This window comes from Lepidochelys kempii, chromosome 7, assembly GCF_965140265.1.
Source record: "Lepidochelys kempii isolate rLepKem1 chromosome 7, rLepKem1.hap2, whole genome shotgun sequence".
NCBI classification, from domain to species: Eukaryota; Metazoa; Chordata; order Testudines; family Cheloniidae; genus Lepidochelys; species Lepidochelys kempii.
Genome location: NC_133262.1, coordinates 48,373,264 through 48,388,418, shown reverse-complemented (window position 1 = coordinate 48,388,418; position 15,155 = coordinate 48,373,264). Strand labels below are relative to the sequence as shown.

Below are 15,155 nucleotides of genomic sequence, written 5' to 3'. Positions count from 1 at the left end.
AGTGCCATAGAATATCACAGGGATGGAAAGGACCTCAGGAGGTCATCTAGTCCAACCCCCTTCTCAAAGCAGGACCAATCCCCAATTTTTGCCCCAGATCCCTAAATGGCCACCTCAAGGATTGGAACTCACAACCTTGGATTTAGCAGGCCAATGCTCAAACCACTGAGCTATCCCTCCCTCCCAGGTGGAGTGGGGGAGATAGATACTCAGGTTAGGGGCTGGCATGAAGGACAGCACCCCCAAGCAGGGCCTAGGGGCAGCCCCCTCCCAGGAATCCCAGCAGCTGGGGATGGAGGAAGTACGTTGGGCTGCCTCTGGAACTGGGGATGAGGACCAGCCCCCAGGCTTCTCTCCAGGCCCATGACCAGCAGGTGTCTGGTGGACAGTTCGAGTCCTGTAGCCCAGGCCACCTTAACAAGCTCAGTCTGACGCCATCCACGGGGGAGGAGATCAGCAGGGTTGGGCTGTGCCCAGGATGCTTAAAAGCAGCAGCAGCAGAGGAAGGCAGGGACAGGGAGCAAAGCAGCAGAGATGGAGCTGTACCAGGTGCCCGCCGGCTCGCTGGATGCCTGGATCGCAGAACATCTCCAGCCCAGCGAGGAATTCCGGCTGCAGGTGAAAGACACTGTCCGGAGGATCTGTGATTTTCTGAAGGAGATGTGCTTTGACGACATCAAGGTGTTCAAGACGGTGAAGGTGAGTCTGTTCTGGACCAGCTGCCGGTGTAAAAGAGCATGTCCGGGCTCCTTTGGTGCAGGCGAAAGTCTGCGTGCCTACGCTGTGATCAGGGCAAGCCTAAACCACCAGCCAAGGGATGCCGAAGAGGGCTCCCACTTACCGCTGGCTGCAGGGGGCATTATCCAAAATCCGCCCTGGCTTCCCAGTTGCCGGTGGGGTCAGGTAGGAACATAGGAGTTGCATTGTCAGGTCAGAGCAGTTTTAGCCCAGTAACCTGTCTCTGACACTAACCGACACCAGCTGCTTCAGAGGAAGGCACAAGAGCCCACTTCGTGGACAATTATAGAATTATTTGCCTATAGGGGAAGTTTCTTTCTGACTACAGGCTGTTAGTGGTCGGTTTATGCTCTGAAGCATGAGGGTTTGTCTCCCATGGACATTTCCCTTCCTGCTGAAAACAAGTAGGGATGTTCTAGTTATCCTTCCAATGTCTAATCCTGCGGAGAGGGCTGAGAAGCTCATGGCCTCTTTGAGCGAGTTCCACAGGTTAACTATATGCTGTGTCACAAAAAATACCTTTGAGCCATTTTAAATGTGTTGCCTTTTAATCTAGCATTATTAGACATCCAATTTTTCTTCTCTGAATCAATGGCTCTCAACCTTTCCCCTGTTGGGTCACGACCTTGTAATCAGCACTCCCTTTACCAAAAACAGGACAGGAAGTTTGCAAAACCTCTCCCCAGTCCCATTTATTATGTCCAGAAAAATTACACTAAAAGAGAGTTATTGAGATTGCAGCTCAAACATTAGGAAATGCCGGAGGGAAGGTGGCCTGTTTAACCTTAATTCGGCCCCATTGTGCATATGTATTACAATACAAGCTTTAATTACGTGATCACATATTATTTTTTCCATGGGACCCTGCCTCATTCAGTGCACAGGGTGGACTTGTTCTACGGGTGAATCAGGGCCAGGTAGTGAAGGAGACTGTTGTCTGTAGGACCCCTACAGACTTTGCAGCAGATGGAAAATGTGCAATGAATGGGGCAGGGGGTTGCAGAGAGAGAAAGGAAGGTCTCCTGGGTAAGACAGTTGAATGCTTCCCTGGAGAACTGGAGTCTATCCCTGCCTCTGCTACTGAGTTCCTGTGTCATGCTGGGCAAGTCACTTAACCCAAACTGTTCCCAAAGTGTGCATTCTTCATTTTTGGGGTGCCCAACTCAAGCCCTGGGCTCTGATTTGCAGAAGTGCTGAGTGCTCACAGCGGCGACTGAAGCCAACGGGAGCTGGGCTTTGTCCGTACAATGTTCTGTATAAATGCTATGTTATCTGTGGGGCTGGCCAAACTCTGACACATCTGTACTGCGCATGTGCAAAGGGAGATATTTCAAAGGTTCTTAGCTTGGTCAAAGTTGGGTGGATTTTGACGGGCATGGCAAAAGGCATAAGGCAAAAGGCTTATCCCTGAGACGCAGGCCACCCTGCTGCCAAATTTCAAGTCTCTGCCCCATAGCGTACGTGGGGGGCGTTAGACCATCTTCGGTGATCAGAATGGGATGCGGGGGGAGGGCACCCCAGCAGTGTACACTACAATACTGGATTCAATATTTCCTATTCCATCCTAACACTTCTGGTATGTTTCTGGCTGCCCAGCAGGGGCCGTTGTGCCTGAGGGGTGACCTGGCTGAGTGGGTGCAGGGGCATGGCCCCCATGCGGCTCAGCGCCCTGGGGTTGTTGAGAGGGCAGCGCAGTGAGCAAATGCTTCTGTTCCGTGGCAGGGCGGCTCCGCGGGGAAGGGGACAGCCCTGAAGAACAATTCGGATGCAGATCTGGTCCTTTTCCTCAGCTGCTTCTGCAGCTACCGGGACCAGCTGGAGAACCGTGCGACTGTGCTTGACACCATCAGGCAGAAGCTGAACCGGTGCCAACAGACCATCGCCTTCAGCATTGACGTGGAGGTTTCCCAGCCGAAGGAGAAGGGCACCTGCCCGCGCTCGCTCTCCATCATCATCCAGTCAAAGAGGAGGCGGGAATCCATCGAGGTGGACGTGCTCCCAGCCTATGATGCCTTAGGTAGGGACTGTATCCCTGCCCCTCAGTTCGGCCTCCAGGGATCCAGCAGGTTTGGGGGTACCCACTCCCCTCAATGTCCCCAGGGCTTATCCTGACAGAGCTCATGGAAATGAAGGTGCAGCCTGTGTATGGGACACGGGAATAGCCCAAGGCCCATTGGGACAGGACTCCCCTCAGATCTGTGTGGTGACCCTCCCTCCCCTCTCTCCCACAGGGCAGGTGACTCCTGGCAGCAAACCTTCCCCCCAGGTCTACGAGGATCTCATTCGGACCAGAGCCAAGCCCGGTGAGTTCTGCACCTCCTTCACCGAGCTCCAGAGGGACTTTGTGAAGCGTCGCCCGGCCAAGCTCAAGAACCTGCTGCGGCTGGTCAAGCACTGGTACAAAGAGGTGAGGTGCCCTGCCCTGCCCCAGTCACTGATACCCCCCTTGCTCCTTCTCACCGGGCCACCAGCCCTGGGGGATACCATTGTATGTTAATGCAGGTTCAGATGGAGAGCTCTACCGGCAACCTCCCACACTTTAAAACCCCCTGGAATAAAGCTACTCACTGGAGCCCCTCCACCTGCCAGGGCTGCTCAAGTCTTTCCAGAAGATCACTTTGCTTCCCATTATTTTGCTCCCAGGAGATGGTGGTCATCTCAGCTTAGGCTGGTCTTTCCTAGCTCACTTCTCTCCTGGATGCTCTTGGGTTGGGCTCTGGCGGCTGGGTTCAATCATCCCGTCAAAGGGCCCCAGGTGTCGCTGGAGGCAGGCAAGACACTGGACTAGATGGATCTTGCCCCTGATCCAGTCTCGCAAGTTTGCTGAGTCCCTCTCTAGCAGTCCCAGAATATCTGTCCAGATCACTGGTCCCCAAACTGTAGGGTACACCCCACCAGGGGTACACAGAGGAACATTAACTGTGGACATGGCAGGGCCTGGGACAGCCTCCACAGAGGGCATGGAGGGAGCGCCACCCAGCCCCGCTCTGCCTCCAGCTCTGCCCCCAACCCCATGGCTATGCTCCTGGCCGCAGCACCAGCCACAGCTCCGGCCATGGCCTTGGCCCCCGGCTCCCAGTTCCCACATGCGTGCAGACAGATTACATTACAGTTAAGGGGGGCGCGACATGAAAAGTTTGGGGAGCACTGGTTTCGATGGTTTCGGTCACTTTCAGGCAAGTGCTCACAAGATCTTCTGATCATGAACTGGACCAGAGGTTAAAGAACAGAATCGTTGACCACATTGAACAGTCTGACTGGGAAACAGTTTCCATTAAAAATCATTCAAAAACAAAACAACAATTAATATAGCAATACAGATAGATATAAATTCCTCATTGGAACTAAATTCTATAGCTTCATAACAAACACACACTCAAACATCCAGTCTCACATCTCTCGTCCTCTAATTGCAGGGCAAGCAATTGCACAAAGAGCAAATTTCAGATTATGATTTCACGACCTATTTGCTGCTCACTTGAGTGGAAATTACACTAGCCTGTCAAATGACACTTTACAGGGTCAGGGGAGAAGGATTTTCTTTATCCTAATAAACACCTGAAATGATTCAGTGCCTGATGCCACAGCCTGTGGGGACTTCACAACGGCAGTGGGAATAAAATGTGGAGCCTTCTGTTTCAGAAGCACGGACCTCTGCCACCTGAGCTAAAGGAGAATCCCCACCAGATGTTAGCAATATAGGGCCTTGACACACAACAGAGCAGGTCTGATTACATGCTCTCTCTCTCTCTAGCTAGTACATTACATCCTGGCTCCCATTCTCTGGCCATTGCTCAGTAGTTGAGTGTTGTGGTGAGCACAGGACATGGGCAGGGGAGAGGTAGCGGGAGGTCACCCACCTGACCATGCAGCAAGAGGGATTTGAGGGCCCTGTACCCCCACCCCATCCCGTGTCTCAGGCCGGCTTCCCCCCATCTCCTTAACAGCTTTCCAAGACGACGTCGGGCTTGCCCACCAAGTACGCCCTGGAGCTGCTGACCATCTATGCCTGGGAGAGCGGCACCAAGGGGGCGGAGAACTTCAGCACGGCCGAGGGGTTCCGCACGGTGATGGAGCTGCTGTGCCGGTACCAAGAGCTCTGCGTCTACTGGACCGAGTTCTACGATCTCCAGTCCTCCGTGATAGGGCCCCATGTCAAACGGCTGCTGCGGGAGCCGTGGTGAGACCCCTGCATCTGCTCCTCTCGTCTCTGCGCGGCTCGCTCACGTCCAGCTGCAGCTCGGCCTTCCTTCCTGCGTGGGAGGGAGGCTCTGTCCTACCCTGGGACACCCGAGCAGAGAACTGGCAGCTCTGCTCAGCATCTCTCAGCCCTGCCACCCCAGAGGCCCCTGCGGTTACACTCAGCACCAGCCAAGTAATACGGCCAGCCCAGCACGCGCTGCGCCACGTGTAGCCAGGTTGCCTCTGGGGGCGTTCGCCCAAGGGGAGCCCTGGCCCCATGGAGCTCACCGGCCAAACCCCATTAACTGAAGGGGGCAGGATTCCACCCGGCAGCACCCGTATGAGCAAGAAAGGGTTGGGGGCTCACAGCCTGGCACAGGTCTGTCCCCACTCCTCCACTGTTAGCCTGTGCCTCAGTTTCCCCCAGGGGCATGGTGGGGATGACGACACTGACAGGGTGAGAGCTCGCAAATGAGTGTGTGTGGTACCCAGCAACACCCCTGGGCTGGCATTAGAGTGCAATAGTACCACAGGGACTAGGGCAGCGGCTTCTCCAGCCCCTCAGCTGCCTGCACACTGGCTCTTCCAGGGTGGGTGACACCGACCATACTCACCCTCCACCATTGCCCCATCCCCAAGCCCCTGGGATTCCGGCTCCAGCCGGCCAAGCCTGAGACTCCCTCCTCCAGCTCCCCTCCGCACCCCAGGGCCCTGCCTGAGCCGGGACAGGCACCGTCAGCAGCAGGCAGCTGGGATGTGTCAGCAGCCTGGACGCAGAGCAGGGCCTGGCTCACGGGGGAGAGGGAGCGAGCTGGGGCAGACAGCAGAGCCACTGGCCACATGGGCAGGTGGCTCAGCCCAAGAGCCATCGACAGAGAGAATCCATTGTGTTCACAGCCCCGTGATCCTGGATCCAGCCGACCCGACGGGAACCTTGGGGCAGGGAAAGAGCTGGGACCTGCTGGCGAGAGAAGCCGCAATCTGCCGGGACCAGCTGTGCTGTAGGAACAGCCTCGGCCCCATCCGCTGCTGGGACGTGCAGGTACCGACGCCTCTCGGGGTCCCTTCCCACCCCCGCCTGTGATGAGCTCGTCACTGAGCCTCCGGAGCATGGAGTAGCCGGGTAGCTCCCCTCATGGCTCCTGCGTCTGCCCCACTCACCACAGCTGCCCCTGCTGGGAAAGGCTGGGGCTGGCCTAACTGGGAGCTCCCCGCAATAGCCAGTGCCCCCCTCCGCTCCCCACAGCACCCCCTGCTGGGAGAGGCTGGGCCTGGGGTAGCCAGGGCCTCCCCCCACAGCCAGCATTCCTGCCCCCTCCCCACAGCACCCCCTGCTGGGGAGGCTTTGGCTGGCGTAGCTGGGAGCTCCCGCACAGCCAGCACTTCTGCCCCCTCCGCACAACACCCCCTGCTGGGAGAGGCTGGGGCTGGAGTAGCTGGGAGATCCCCCTCCCCCCACAGCCAGCGCTTCTGCCCAGCTCCCTGCTACAGAATCTGATGGGCCCAGAGCTGTGGGAAACGATTGTGTTGAGATTCCACTCCCCAGCAGAGGTTCCTCTGCCGCGTGCCATTAGACGTTCCCCGCTGCCCCACCTGGGCTGTCCGACCCCCACCCATCCCCGTCTCCTTGTCTCTCTTCCAGCCAGCCAGACCCATGCAGGTGACGGTGAAGCAGCTCTCAGGGGTCAGCCTGGACCTGGGGCTGAGCCCCTACACGACCATCTGGGAGATTAAGGAGGAGCTCGAGCGTGCCTGGGACATCTCTCCCTACACGCAGCGCCTGACCCTGCAGGAGCCTGGCCTGGGAAACCAGCTGCTGCTGGACGATCAGACCCTGGCATCACACGGCATCTTCTACGACACCACGGTTCTGATGCTCCTGACCGAGCCCCAGTGGATGGAGATCTTCGTGAAGGACCATAACAGCAGAACCCTGCTCTATGGTGTCCGCGCCAGTGACACCGTCCTGGGCCTGAAGAAGAAGATCGAGGATCGCACGGGTGTCTCCGCCAGCCAACAGCGCCTGACGTTCAACAGCAAAGAGCTGCAGGACGACTGCACGCTCGCCCATTACAGGATCCGGAGCAAGAGCACCATCTACCTGCTTCTGCGCCTCAGGGGTGGGTAAGATGCTCACTGGGTCACCGGGACCTGCACCTTCATGGGCAGGCGTCTGCTGTGTCCCCGGCCAAGAGAGCAGCACAGCGGGCTATGTTTCCCAAGAGCCTTTGCATGATAATTCAGGGCTTTGCTAATGTGCCCCTGTCACCTTAGCAGTGAAATATAATATCTCACTAAAAGGTGACAGAGGGCCAGAAAGAGTGAATTAACTCACAGACTGACCTGACCCATGGCCGAACTCTAAAGACTTGTTAGGAAGATATGTGAATCAATAGAGCTTTGAAATGCAAGCCTGCCTTGTTAGAAGGGTAGCTGTTTGCTCAGGTCTTGTGATGGAAGCAAACAAGTCTTGTCTATTGCTGTAGCTTTGATTCAAAGATCAAAAAAGGGATTTTAACATTTATGATGACACTTGAGTGAAATAGTATTATTGTCTGTATGTCTCTTTGAAGGTTGTGATAAACTGTATATGAACCATTTAATGGATAAATTACACTATGCTAATTGCCAGGATGGTTGGGAGACAGAAGATTAAGCTTATTCTCTCAGGCCAAGAGGCTGGTGGAAAATGTATAAAAACCCTGGGACACCATCCTGTTTTAACTCAGATCTGCTTTGGGCTTCAAGAAGGGGATACCCTGAGCCATAAGGATTGGGATCCCCAGTCACTGACTGGAGTCACCCCAAATATGGACATTGGACTATACCTAAAAGGACTTTTGGACACTACAAACTCATCTCTGATATGTTTCTGAACCTCAAGAATTGAATTCAAGTCTGTATGCATATTGATCTTTTAACCAACACACACTCTCTTTTCTTTTTAAATAAAGTTTAGTTTAGTTAACAAGAATTGACTGTAGCGTGTATTCTGGGTAAGATCTAAGTTATAACTGGACATGGGTATGTGGCTGATCCTTTGGGGTTGGAAGAACCTTTTCTTTTTTTTGATGAGATAAGATTTTCAGTAATCATCATCATATCTGACCTGTGTGTCTGGACAAAGGCCTGAGGCTGGACACTTTAAGGGAACTGCATTGTCTGGACTTCTGAGTAACCAGTGAGGTAATACAGAAGCTGCTTTGTGCTGGCTTGGTAAATCTAAGAATTGGAATATCCACCAGCTTTTTGGGGTTTGTTTGCTTTTCACCTCAGCTGGCTCCCACGGGCACCATCGTTACACCCCCACGTTCCAGAATCGGCACCACGTCCTTCTGTAGCGCAGGCTGTCCCCACACCTCCCGCTGCAGCTCCTGGGAGCTGTTTCCCCCCTGCTCCGCAACCCTTTCGCGATGTACTGCCCCCAGTGCAGAGCTGCGTGCTGGGCGCCCACCAGACATTGTTCATTAGTCCCGTTGTTGTAGTCCCCTTCCTCCTCCCTGTCCCAACTCCACTGCTGTGTGTCACCATCTCTGTTGTGTCATGCCAAATTCCAACCGACGTTTGCCACTTGGAATCTGAAATAATAAGCTTCTGCTAATCCCGCCTCCTGGGTGTTGTGTCCATGGGATATGGGTCCCGCCTGCCCTATGAATACAGCCGGGCGTCTAGGATTCAGAGATTCTTTCACTGAGATCATTCGGTCTGACCTCCTGTGCCACACGGGCCTGAGACCTGCCCCACAATAATTCCTGCAGCAGATCCAGCAGCAGTTCTGTGACCGGGTCGTGGCCCCCTCATCCGACCCAGCTACAGCAAACTCGGCTGAGTTGTCTCCCCCAGCAGCTTTGTTCAATGCACACAACCCCGCCGGCTGCATCAGGCCCCCCCACATATGCTATAATACATATTTTGCTTACTGTATTTTTCACTCCATGCATCTGATGAAGTGGGTTTTAGCCCGCAAAAGCTTATGCCCAAATAAATTTGTTAGTCTCTAAGCTGCCACAAGGACTCCTCCTTGTGAGTGACTCTCAATCAGCATTTGCATTGCAAACCAATTGCTGAGAACCCAGGAGAATAGGGTTAGGTCATTTTTGCTGCATTCCCTGAAAACAATTTATTCCTGGACTTGTTTGGGAACAAACAGAGCCTGGATTTTTTCTTTCTTTCTAATAACAAGAAGTGCTCTGCGTTAGATGCGCTGAAATACTGAGAGCACCTTCTAGATATCACCGGCTCATTGGCTAATGACAGACAAGAGAAAGCTCGGCTAGAGGTCATATCTGTTGGATAATGTGGTATATTTGGGTGTTTTGTTAACTGCTTTTGATTTACAAAGGGAGGAATAAGGGGAACAGAGAGAGATCAGGCTGCGAAAGAGAGAATTAAACAGAAGCAAGGAGTGTGATGGATTCTTTTTCACTGGCAATTTTTAAAACAAGAGTGGATATTTTTCTAAAGGATCTGCTCTAGTTCAAAGGAGAATGAATTCAGGGAAGTTTTCTGGCAGGAGGTCTGTCATAAATATAAAGGGAAGGGTAAACCCCTTTAAAATCCCTCCTGGCCAGGGAAAAGCTCCTCTCTCCTGTAAAGGGTTAAGAAGCTAAAGGTAACCTCACTGGCACCTGACCAAAATGACCAATGAGGAGACAAGATACTTTCAAAAGCTGGGAGGAGGGAGAGAAACAAAGGGTCTGTGTGTCTGTCTATATTCTGTCTTTGCCTGGGATAGACCAGGAATGGAGTCTTAGAACTTTTAGTAAGTAATCTAGCTAGGTACGTGTTAGATTATGATTTCTTTAAATGGCTGAGAAAAGAACTGTGCTGAATATAATAACTATTTCTGTCTGTGTATCTTTTTTGTAACTTAAGGTTTTGCCTAGAGGGGTTCTCTATGTTTTGAATCTAATTACCCTGTAAGGTATCTACCATCCTGATTTTACAGGAGGGATTTCTTTATTTCTATTTACTTCTATTTTTATTAAAAGTCTTCTTGTAAGAAAACTGAATGCTTTTTCATTGTTTTCAGATCCAAGGGTTTGGGTCTGTGGTCACTTATGCAAATTGGTGAGGCTTTTTATCCAACATTTCCCAGGAAAGGGGGGGTGCAAGTGTTGGATCTTAAGAACAATCCTCCCAACACTTGCACCCCTCCCAAGCAAATTGGGGCATGTCCTTTCCCTTTGGTTCTTGAGTCTAGCAACCCAAAAATCACCCAAAGTCCCAAGACCCAAAAATCCCTGTCCTTGGTCAGGGCAGCCCCAGAGTTCAAAAGTTTATCTGCAGAGTTTTACCTCCCAATCTGGGAGGAGATTGGAGGGGGGTTAAGGGGCACCTTACGTGGTCCAAAGCTGCTGGCCCCACCTCTCCATGGGGCTCCGCTCTGCCAGCCGCCCCATGAGCTGCTCTAGCCATCCAACAAACTGCTCTGCTTCACCAGCTGCTCTGCTCTGCTCGCCGTCCCGCAAACTGCAATGCTCTGTCAGCCGCCCCGCAAACTGCTCCACCATATATCTTCAAAAAAAGAAAAGGAGTACTTGTGGCACCTTAGAGACTAACCAATTTATTTGAGCATGAGCTTTTGTGAGCTATAGCTCACTGCATTGGATGCATAAAGTGGAAAATGCAGTGAGGATGTCTTATACACACAGACCATGAAAAAATGGGTGTTTATCACTTCAAAAGGTTTTCTCTCCCCTCACCCCACTCTCCTGCTGGTAATAGCTTATCTAAAGTGATCACCCTCCTTACAATGTGTATGACAATTTGTGCCATTTCCAGCACAAATCCAGGGTTTAACAAGAACGTCTGAGGAACGGGGGGGTGGGGGGGGGGAAACAAGGGGAAATAGGTTACCTTGTATAATGACTTAACCACTCCCAGTCTCTATTCAAGCCTAAGTTAATTATACCCAATTTGCAAATGAATTCCAATTCAGCAGTCTCTCGCTGGAGTCTGGTTTTGAAGTTTTTCTACTGTAATATCGCAACTTTCATGTCTGTAATCATGTGACCAGAGAGATTGAAGTGTTCTCCAACTGGTTTATGAATGTTATAATTCTTGACATCTGATTTGTGTCCATTTATTCTTTTACGTAGAGACTGTCCAGTTTGACCAATGTACATGGCAGAGGGGCATTGCTTGCACATGATGGCATAGATCACATTGGTAGATGTGCAGGTGAACGAGCCTCTGATAGTGTGGCTGATGTTATTAGGCCCTGTGATGGTGTCCCCTGAATAGATATGTGAACACAGTTGGCTTCAAAACCAGACTCCAGTGAGAGACTGCTGAATTGGAATTCATTTGCAAATTGGATACAATTAACTTAGGCTTGAATAGAGACTGGGAGTGGTTAAGTCATTATGCATGGTAACCTATTTCCCCTTGTTTTTTGCCCCCCCGCCCCGGTTTCTCAGACGTTCTTGTTAAACCCTGGATTTGTGCTGGAAATGGCCCACCTTATTATACACATTGTAAGGAGAGTGATCACTTTAGATAAACTATTACCAGCAGGAGAGTGGGGTGGGGGGAGAGAAAACTTTTTGAAGTGATAAACACTCATTTTTTCATGGTCTGTGTGTATAAAACATCCTCACTGCATTTTCCACTTTATGCATCCAATGAAGTGAGCTGTAGCTCATGAAAGCTTATGCTCAAATAAATTGGTTAGTCTCTAAGGTGCCACAAGTACTCCTTTTCTTTTTGCGAATACAGACTAACACGGCTGCTACTCTGAAACATATATCTTCAGGCTCCCCCACTACTTAACACAAATGTTAGGCGGCTTATTCCTTCACCCACTTACTTCCCTGGTCCTTCTCGCATGAACAGAGAGCAACAATACCCGAAGTCCAAACGTGCAAACAATTCAATGTTTATTGGGGTGAACTTCCAGCAAGCATGATTCCAGTTTCCTTCCTTAGTGTCCCCCTTCCCAGCTCTGACACCACAGAGCCTTACACCTGTGTCCCTGTTCCCATTCCTGCCCTTAGCCAAACATGATTCCAATTTCCTTACCCCCATTCCCTGTTCCCATTTCCCCCTTTAGCAAAACATGATTCCAATTTCCCCACCCACATTCCCTGTTCTCATTTTCCCCACACACACACCCACTCACTTCCTGATTATATAGTAAAACTTGAGTTCTGCTTAACTATACCTTAACCAATCATTCTACTGAAATTTAACTAATCAATCCTAACATATTGTAATATGATTAGCTAACCAGTTATATCCCACCACCTTAATTAGTTTACACCCAGCAAAATTAATTATACAGCAGACAGAAACAATCACAGAACCAGACAGAGACCATGCCAATAAACAATAGCAAAGTGGGAACTATAATGACAAAACAATACAGAAGTGAGGATTTCACAACTACATCTGTAAAGACATAAGAGTTTCCCAGCTGTGTCTATTGATAAGTGAGTTCTTACCAGGCAGAAAACTATCAACCTCAATTTCCTTTTACATCTTCTAGGCACTTCCCTTTCTCTGGAGGGGATAGGCATTATCAGGACAGGGTTGTATTCCTAACAGCCCAATAGCATCTTCTTTCAATGTGACTAGTTTGGAATGTGAGGATGTGACCGTTCGCTTCCCAGCTTATGGCTGCCTCTGCTGCTTAGCCAAAGAACCTAAGCACAGGGCCTCAGACTGTCACAGTAAGAGAAGGACCTTACACTGGCAGACAGTGATTTTGATTCTTTCTTTTATACCTCAATAACTAGCCAAGTGATAAGAATACACCTAAATTCTTAGAGTACAGGCCTTTACATCTATATCCTAACAACAACACTCAGTGATTTCAGCTCTTAGTAAAATTAGCTCTTTTGTGATTTCAACTTGTAGTAGGGGAGCCTTAGTACTGGTGCACCATTGGCCCAAAGTGAATCCAGCTCAACAGCCTGTAATCAGACTCCTAATGAAATCAAAATTAGCTCTGATATTCCACAACGGAGAGAGAAGGCAATACAGTTAGCATGTAGGACCCATACCACCACATATTACTATCTAACCCCAACCTCTCTCAATTCAAAGAGTTTTGGAACCCGTGTTCCTTGTCTAGTGAGTGCTACTTAGTTGATGGCAAGTCCCTCCATCATAACAAAAGGCCAAGTACAGTTCCACTGTCCTTGATTCCCATAATCAGGGTAATAACATTTTATTCTTCCAATAACAGAGACACTGGGGATCCCACAGCAGCCAAAGTGACCATTTGGCCAGCTATGGCCTCATTCTAGGCGGGGTGAGTGTGCCTATGCAAATGAGATCAGCCCCTGAAGTTCTTTTCCACAACTTGCCACACCTCACCACCAGATGTCAGGGTGGAGCTCATCCTGACTCTGCTTACATGAATAAATCTTTAGATTTTAGATTCTAAAGGACTGGCAACAGCGTGATTTGTGGGTAGGATCTGATTTGTATATTGACCTGGGTCTGGGGCTTGGTCCTTTGGGACTGGGAGAACCGTTTTTCTTTTACTGGGGTATTGCTTTTTATAACCATTTGTCCCCATAATGAGTGGCACTGGTGATGATACTGGGAAACTGGAGTATCTAAGGGAATTGCTTGTGTGACTTGTGGTCAGCCAGTGGGGTAAAACCGAACTCTTCTCTGTTTGGCTGGTTTGGTTTGCCTTGGTGTGTGTAGAAACCCCAGCCTTGGGCGGTAACTGCCCTGCTTTAAGCAATTTGTCCTGAATTGGCACTCTCAGTTGGGTCCCACCAAGGGCAGCACTGTTACAGATGGGAAGCTGGAGTTACCCCACAACTTGGGGCTAGCGGGGCGTAGCTAGTTCCTGCGTGCCCATGACCGGCACAGCCTGACCAAGACAGCAGTTCTTTGGGACTCACAGCGGGGGAGCAGTGAGGGGGCTGGCAGGTGTGTTTGCTGCAGGGGGGGACATCCCTAGGTTGTCTCAGTCCTGCAGGTACCTGGGGGAGGGGGCCAGCACAGGGACCCACTCTGTGGAGTCCAATTTCTTCAGCTGCTGGCAGTTCTTCCATAATGAATCCAAATCAGCCAGGCCGAGTCAGTGCCACCTGGGGTCAGGGCCAGATTAACACAGGGACTTTAGGGGCTGCAGCCCAGGGCCTCAGCCTAAGGGGGACTCCGCAGGCCCATTGGCCGGATGTGGCCCGCTGCTTCTTTTCATCCAGCTGGACACCAGCCCCAGAGCCTCGGCGCCACCCCCATGCTGCAGGGCTGGAATCGTGAGCGCCAGCTTGCCAGTGTGCCCCTAGGCAAGGGGCATTCAGGGAATCTGCACGCTGCCCCCAGCCCCCGTGCCAGCTCCACAGCTCCCACTGGGTGGGAACCGCAGCCAATGGGAGCTGCTGGAGCAGCACCTGTGGACATGGGCAGCGTGCACCGCACAGACAGGCCTGCCTGGCCCTTCCGCCAAGGAGCTGGGCATGCCAGTCACCTCGGGGAGCAGAGCGGCGTGGACCCAGGGCTGGCAGGGATCCTGCCTTAGCCCTACTGACCAGGAGCTGCCAGAGGTAGCCACCTCCAGGCCTGAGCCTGCACCCCCTACCCCATCCCAGAGCCTCCTCCTTCACCCAAACTCCCTCCCAGACCCCGCACCTCCACCTGCACCCAAACCCCTGACCCAGCCCTGAGCCCCCTCCTGCACCCAAACTCCCACCCAGAGCCTGCACCCCAACCTCCAAGCCCATCCCTGGCCCCAGCTGGGGCTCCACCCCAATCCCCTGCCCCAGCCCTGAGCCCACTCCCGCACTCCAAACCCCCAGGAGCCCCACAAAATTTAATTGCCCCAGACCCACAGGAGAATTAATTCAGCCCTCCCTGGAATGCTGGGGCAGGGCTTGGGGATGCACATTTCGATGTTAGCCAGCCCCCCAGATCTGTCCCACAAAGATCAGAGCACTTTCTTTGCTGCTGTCCCAGCTCTTCCCAGGCCGGACCCCCGGCCCACGCAGCCCCAGCCATGGGCATCTGCACTTGACTTCGCATCTCCCCAAGGGCTGCCACGTGAAACGCGCCCCAGGAGGGCCGCCCGTAGCGGAAGGGTTAACACAGCTCCGGCCGGCGCGCGGCGTCTGCGGGGACTTGTAGTCCGTGCCCCAGGCAGCGGTTGCCCCAGGCGCGGAGCATCATGGGCCTCGTAGTCCCGGGCGCCTGTCACAAAGCGCGAGGGCCGTGGCGACTCCACCCCTCGCGGACTGCGCCTCCCAGGGGGCAGCGCGGCGGCGGCGGGCGGG

The 15,155-nt window shown here is 52.2% G+C and overlaps 1 protein-coding gene across 1 annotated transcript; it reads left to right on the top strand.

The window, feature by feature from the left end:
- The first annotated feature begins 461 nt into the window (after nucleotides 1-461).
- On the top strand, nucleotides 462-7,894 carry LOC140914550 (2'-5'-oligoadenylate synthase 1-like). The gene is made up of 6 exons (XM_073352594.1): nucleotides 462-699; nucleotides 2,461-2,755; nucleotides 2,970-3,145; nucleotides 4,686-4,918; nucleotides 5,818-5,962; nucleotides 6,563-7,894. The coding sequence occupies exons 1-6, from the start codon at nucleotides 535-537 to the stop codon at nucleotides 7,046-7,048; spliced, it is 1,500 nt and encodes a 499-aa protein (XP_073208695.1). The 5' UTR covers nucleotides 462-534; the 3' UTR covers nucleotides 7,049-7,894.
- Nucleotides 7,895-15,155: the final 7,261 nt, after the last annotated feature.

Bases quoted from the DNA above. Each gene is read 5' to 3' on its own strand.
- LOC140914550 (XM_073352594.1), top strand. From the start codon at position 535: ATGGAGCTGTACCAGGTGCCCGCCGGCTCGCTGGATGCCTGGATCGCA. The intron at 2,756-2,969 runs GTAGGGACTGTA...TCTCTCCCACAG, and splicing joins CCCAGCCTATGATGCCTTAG to GGCAGGTGACTCCTGGCAGC. The intron at 3,146-4,685 runs GTGAGGTGCCCT...TCTCCTTAACAG, and splicing joins TCAAGCACTGGTACAAAGAG to CTTTCCAAGACGACGTCGGG.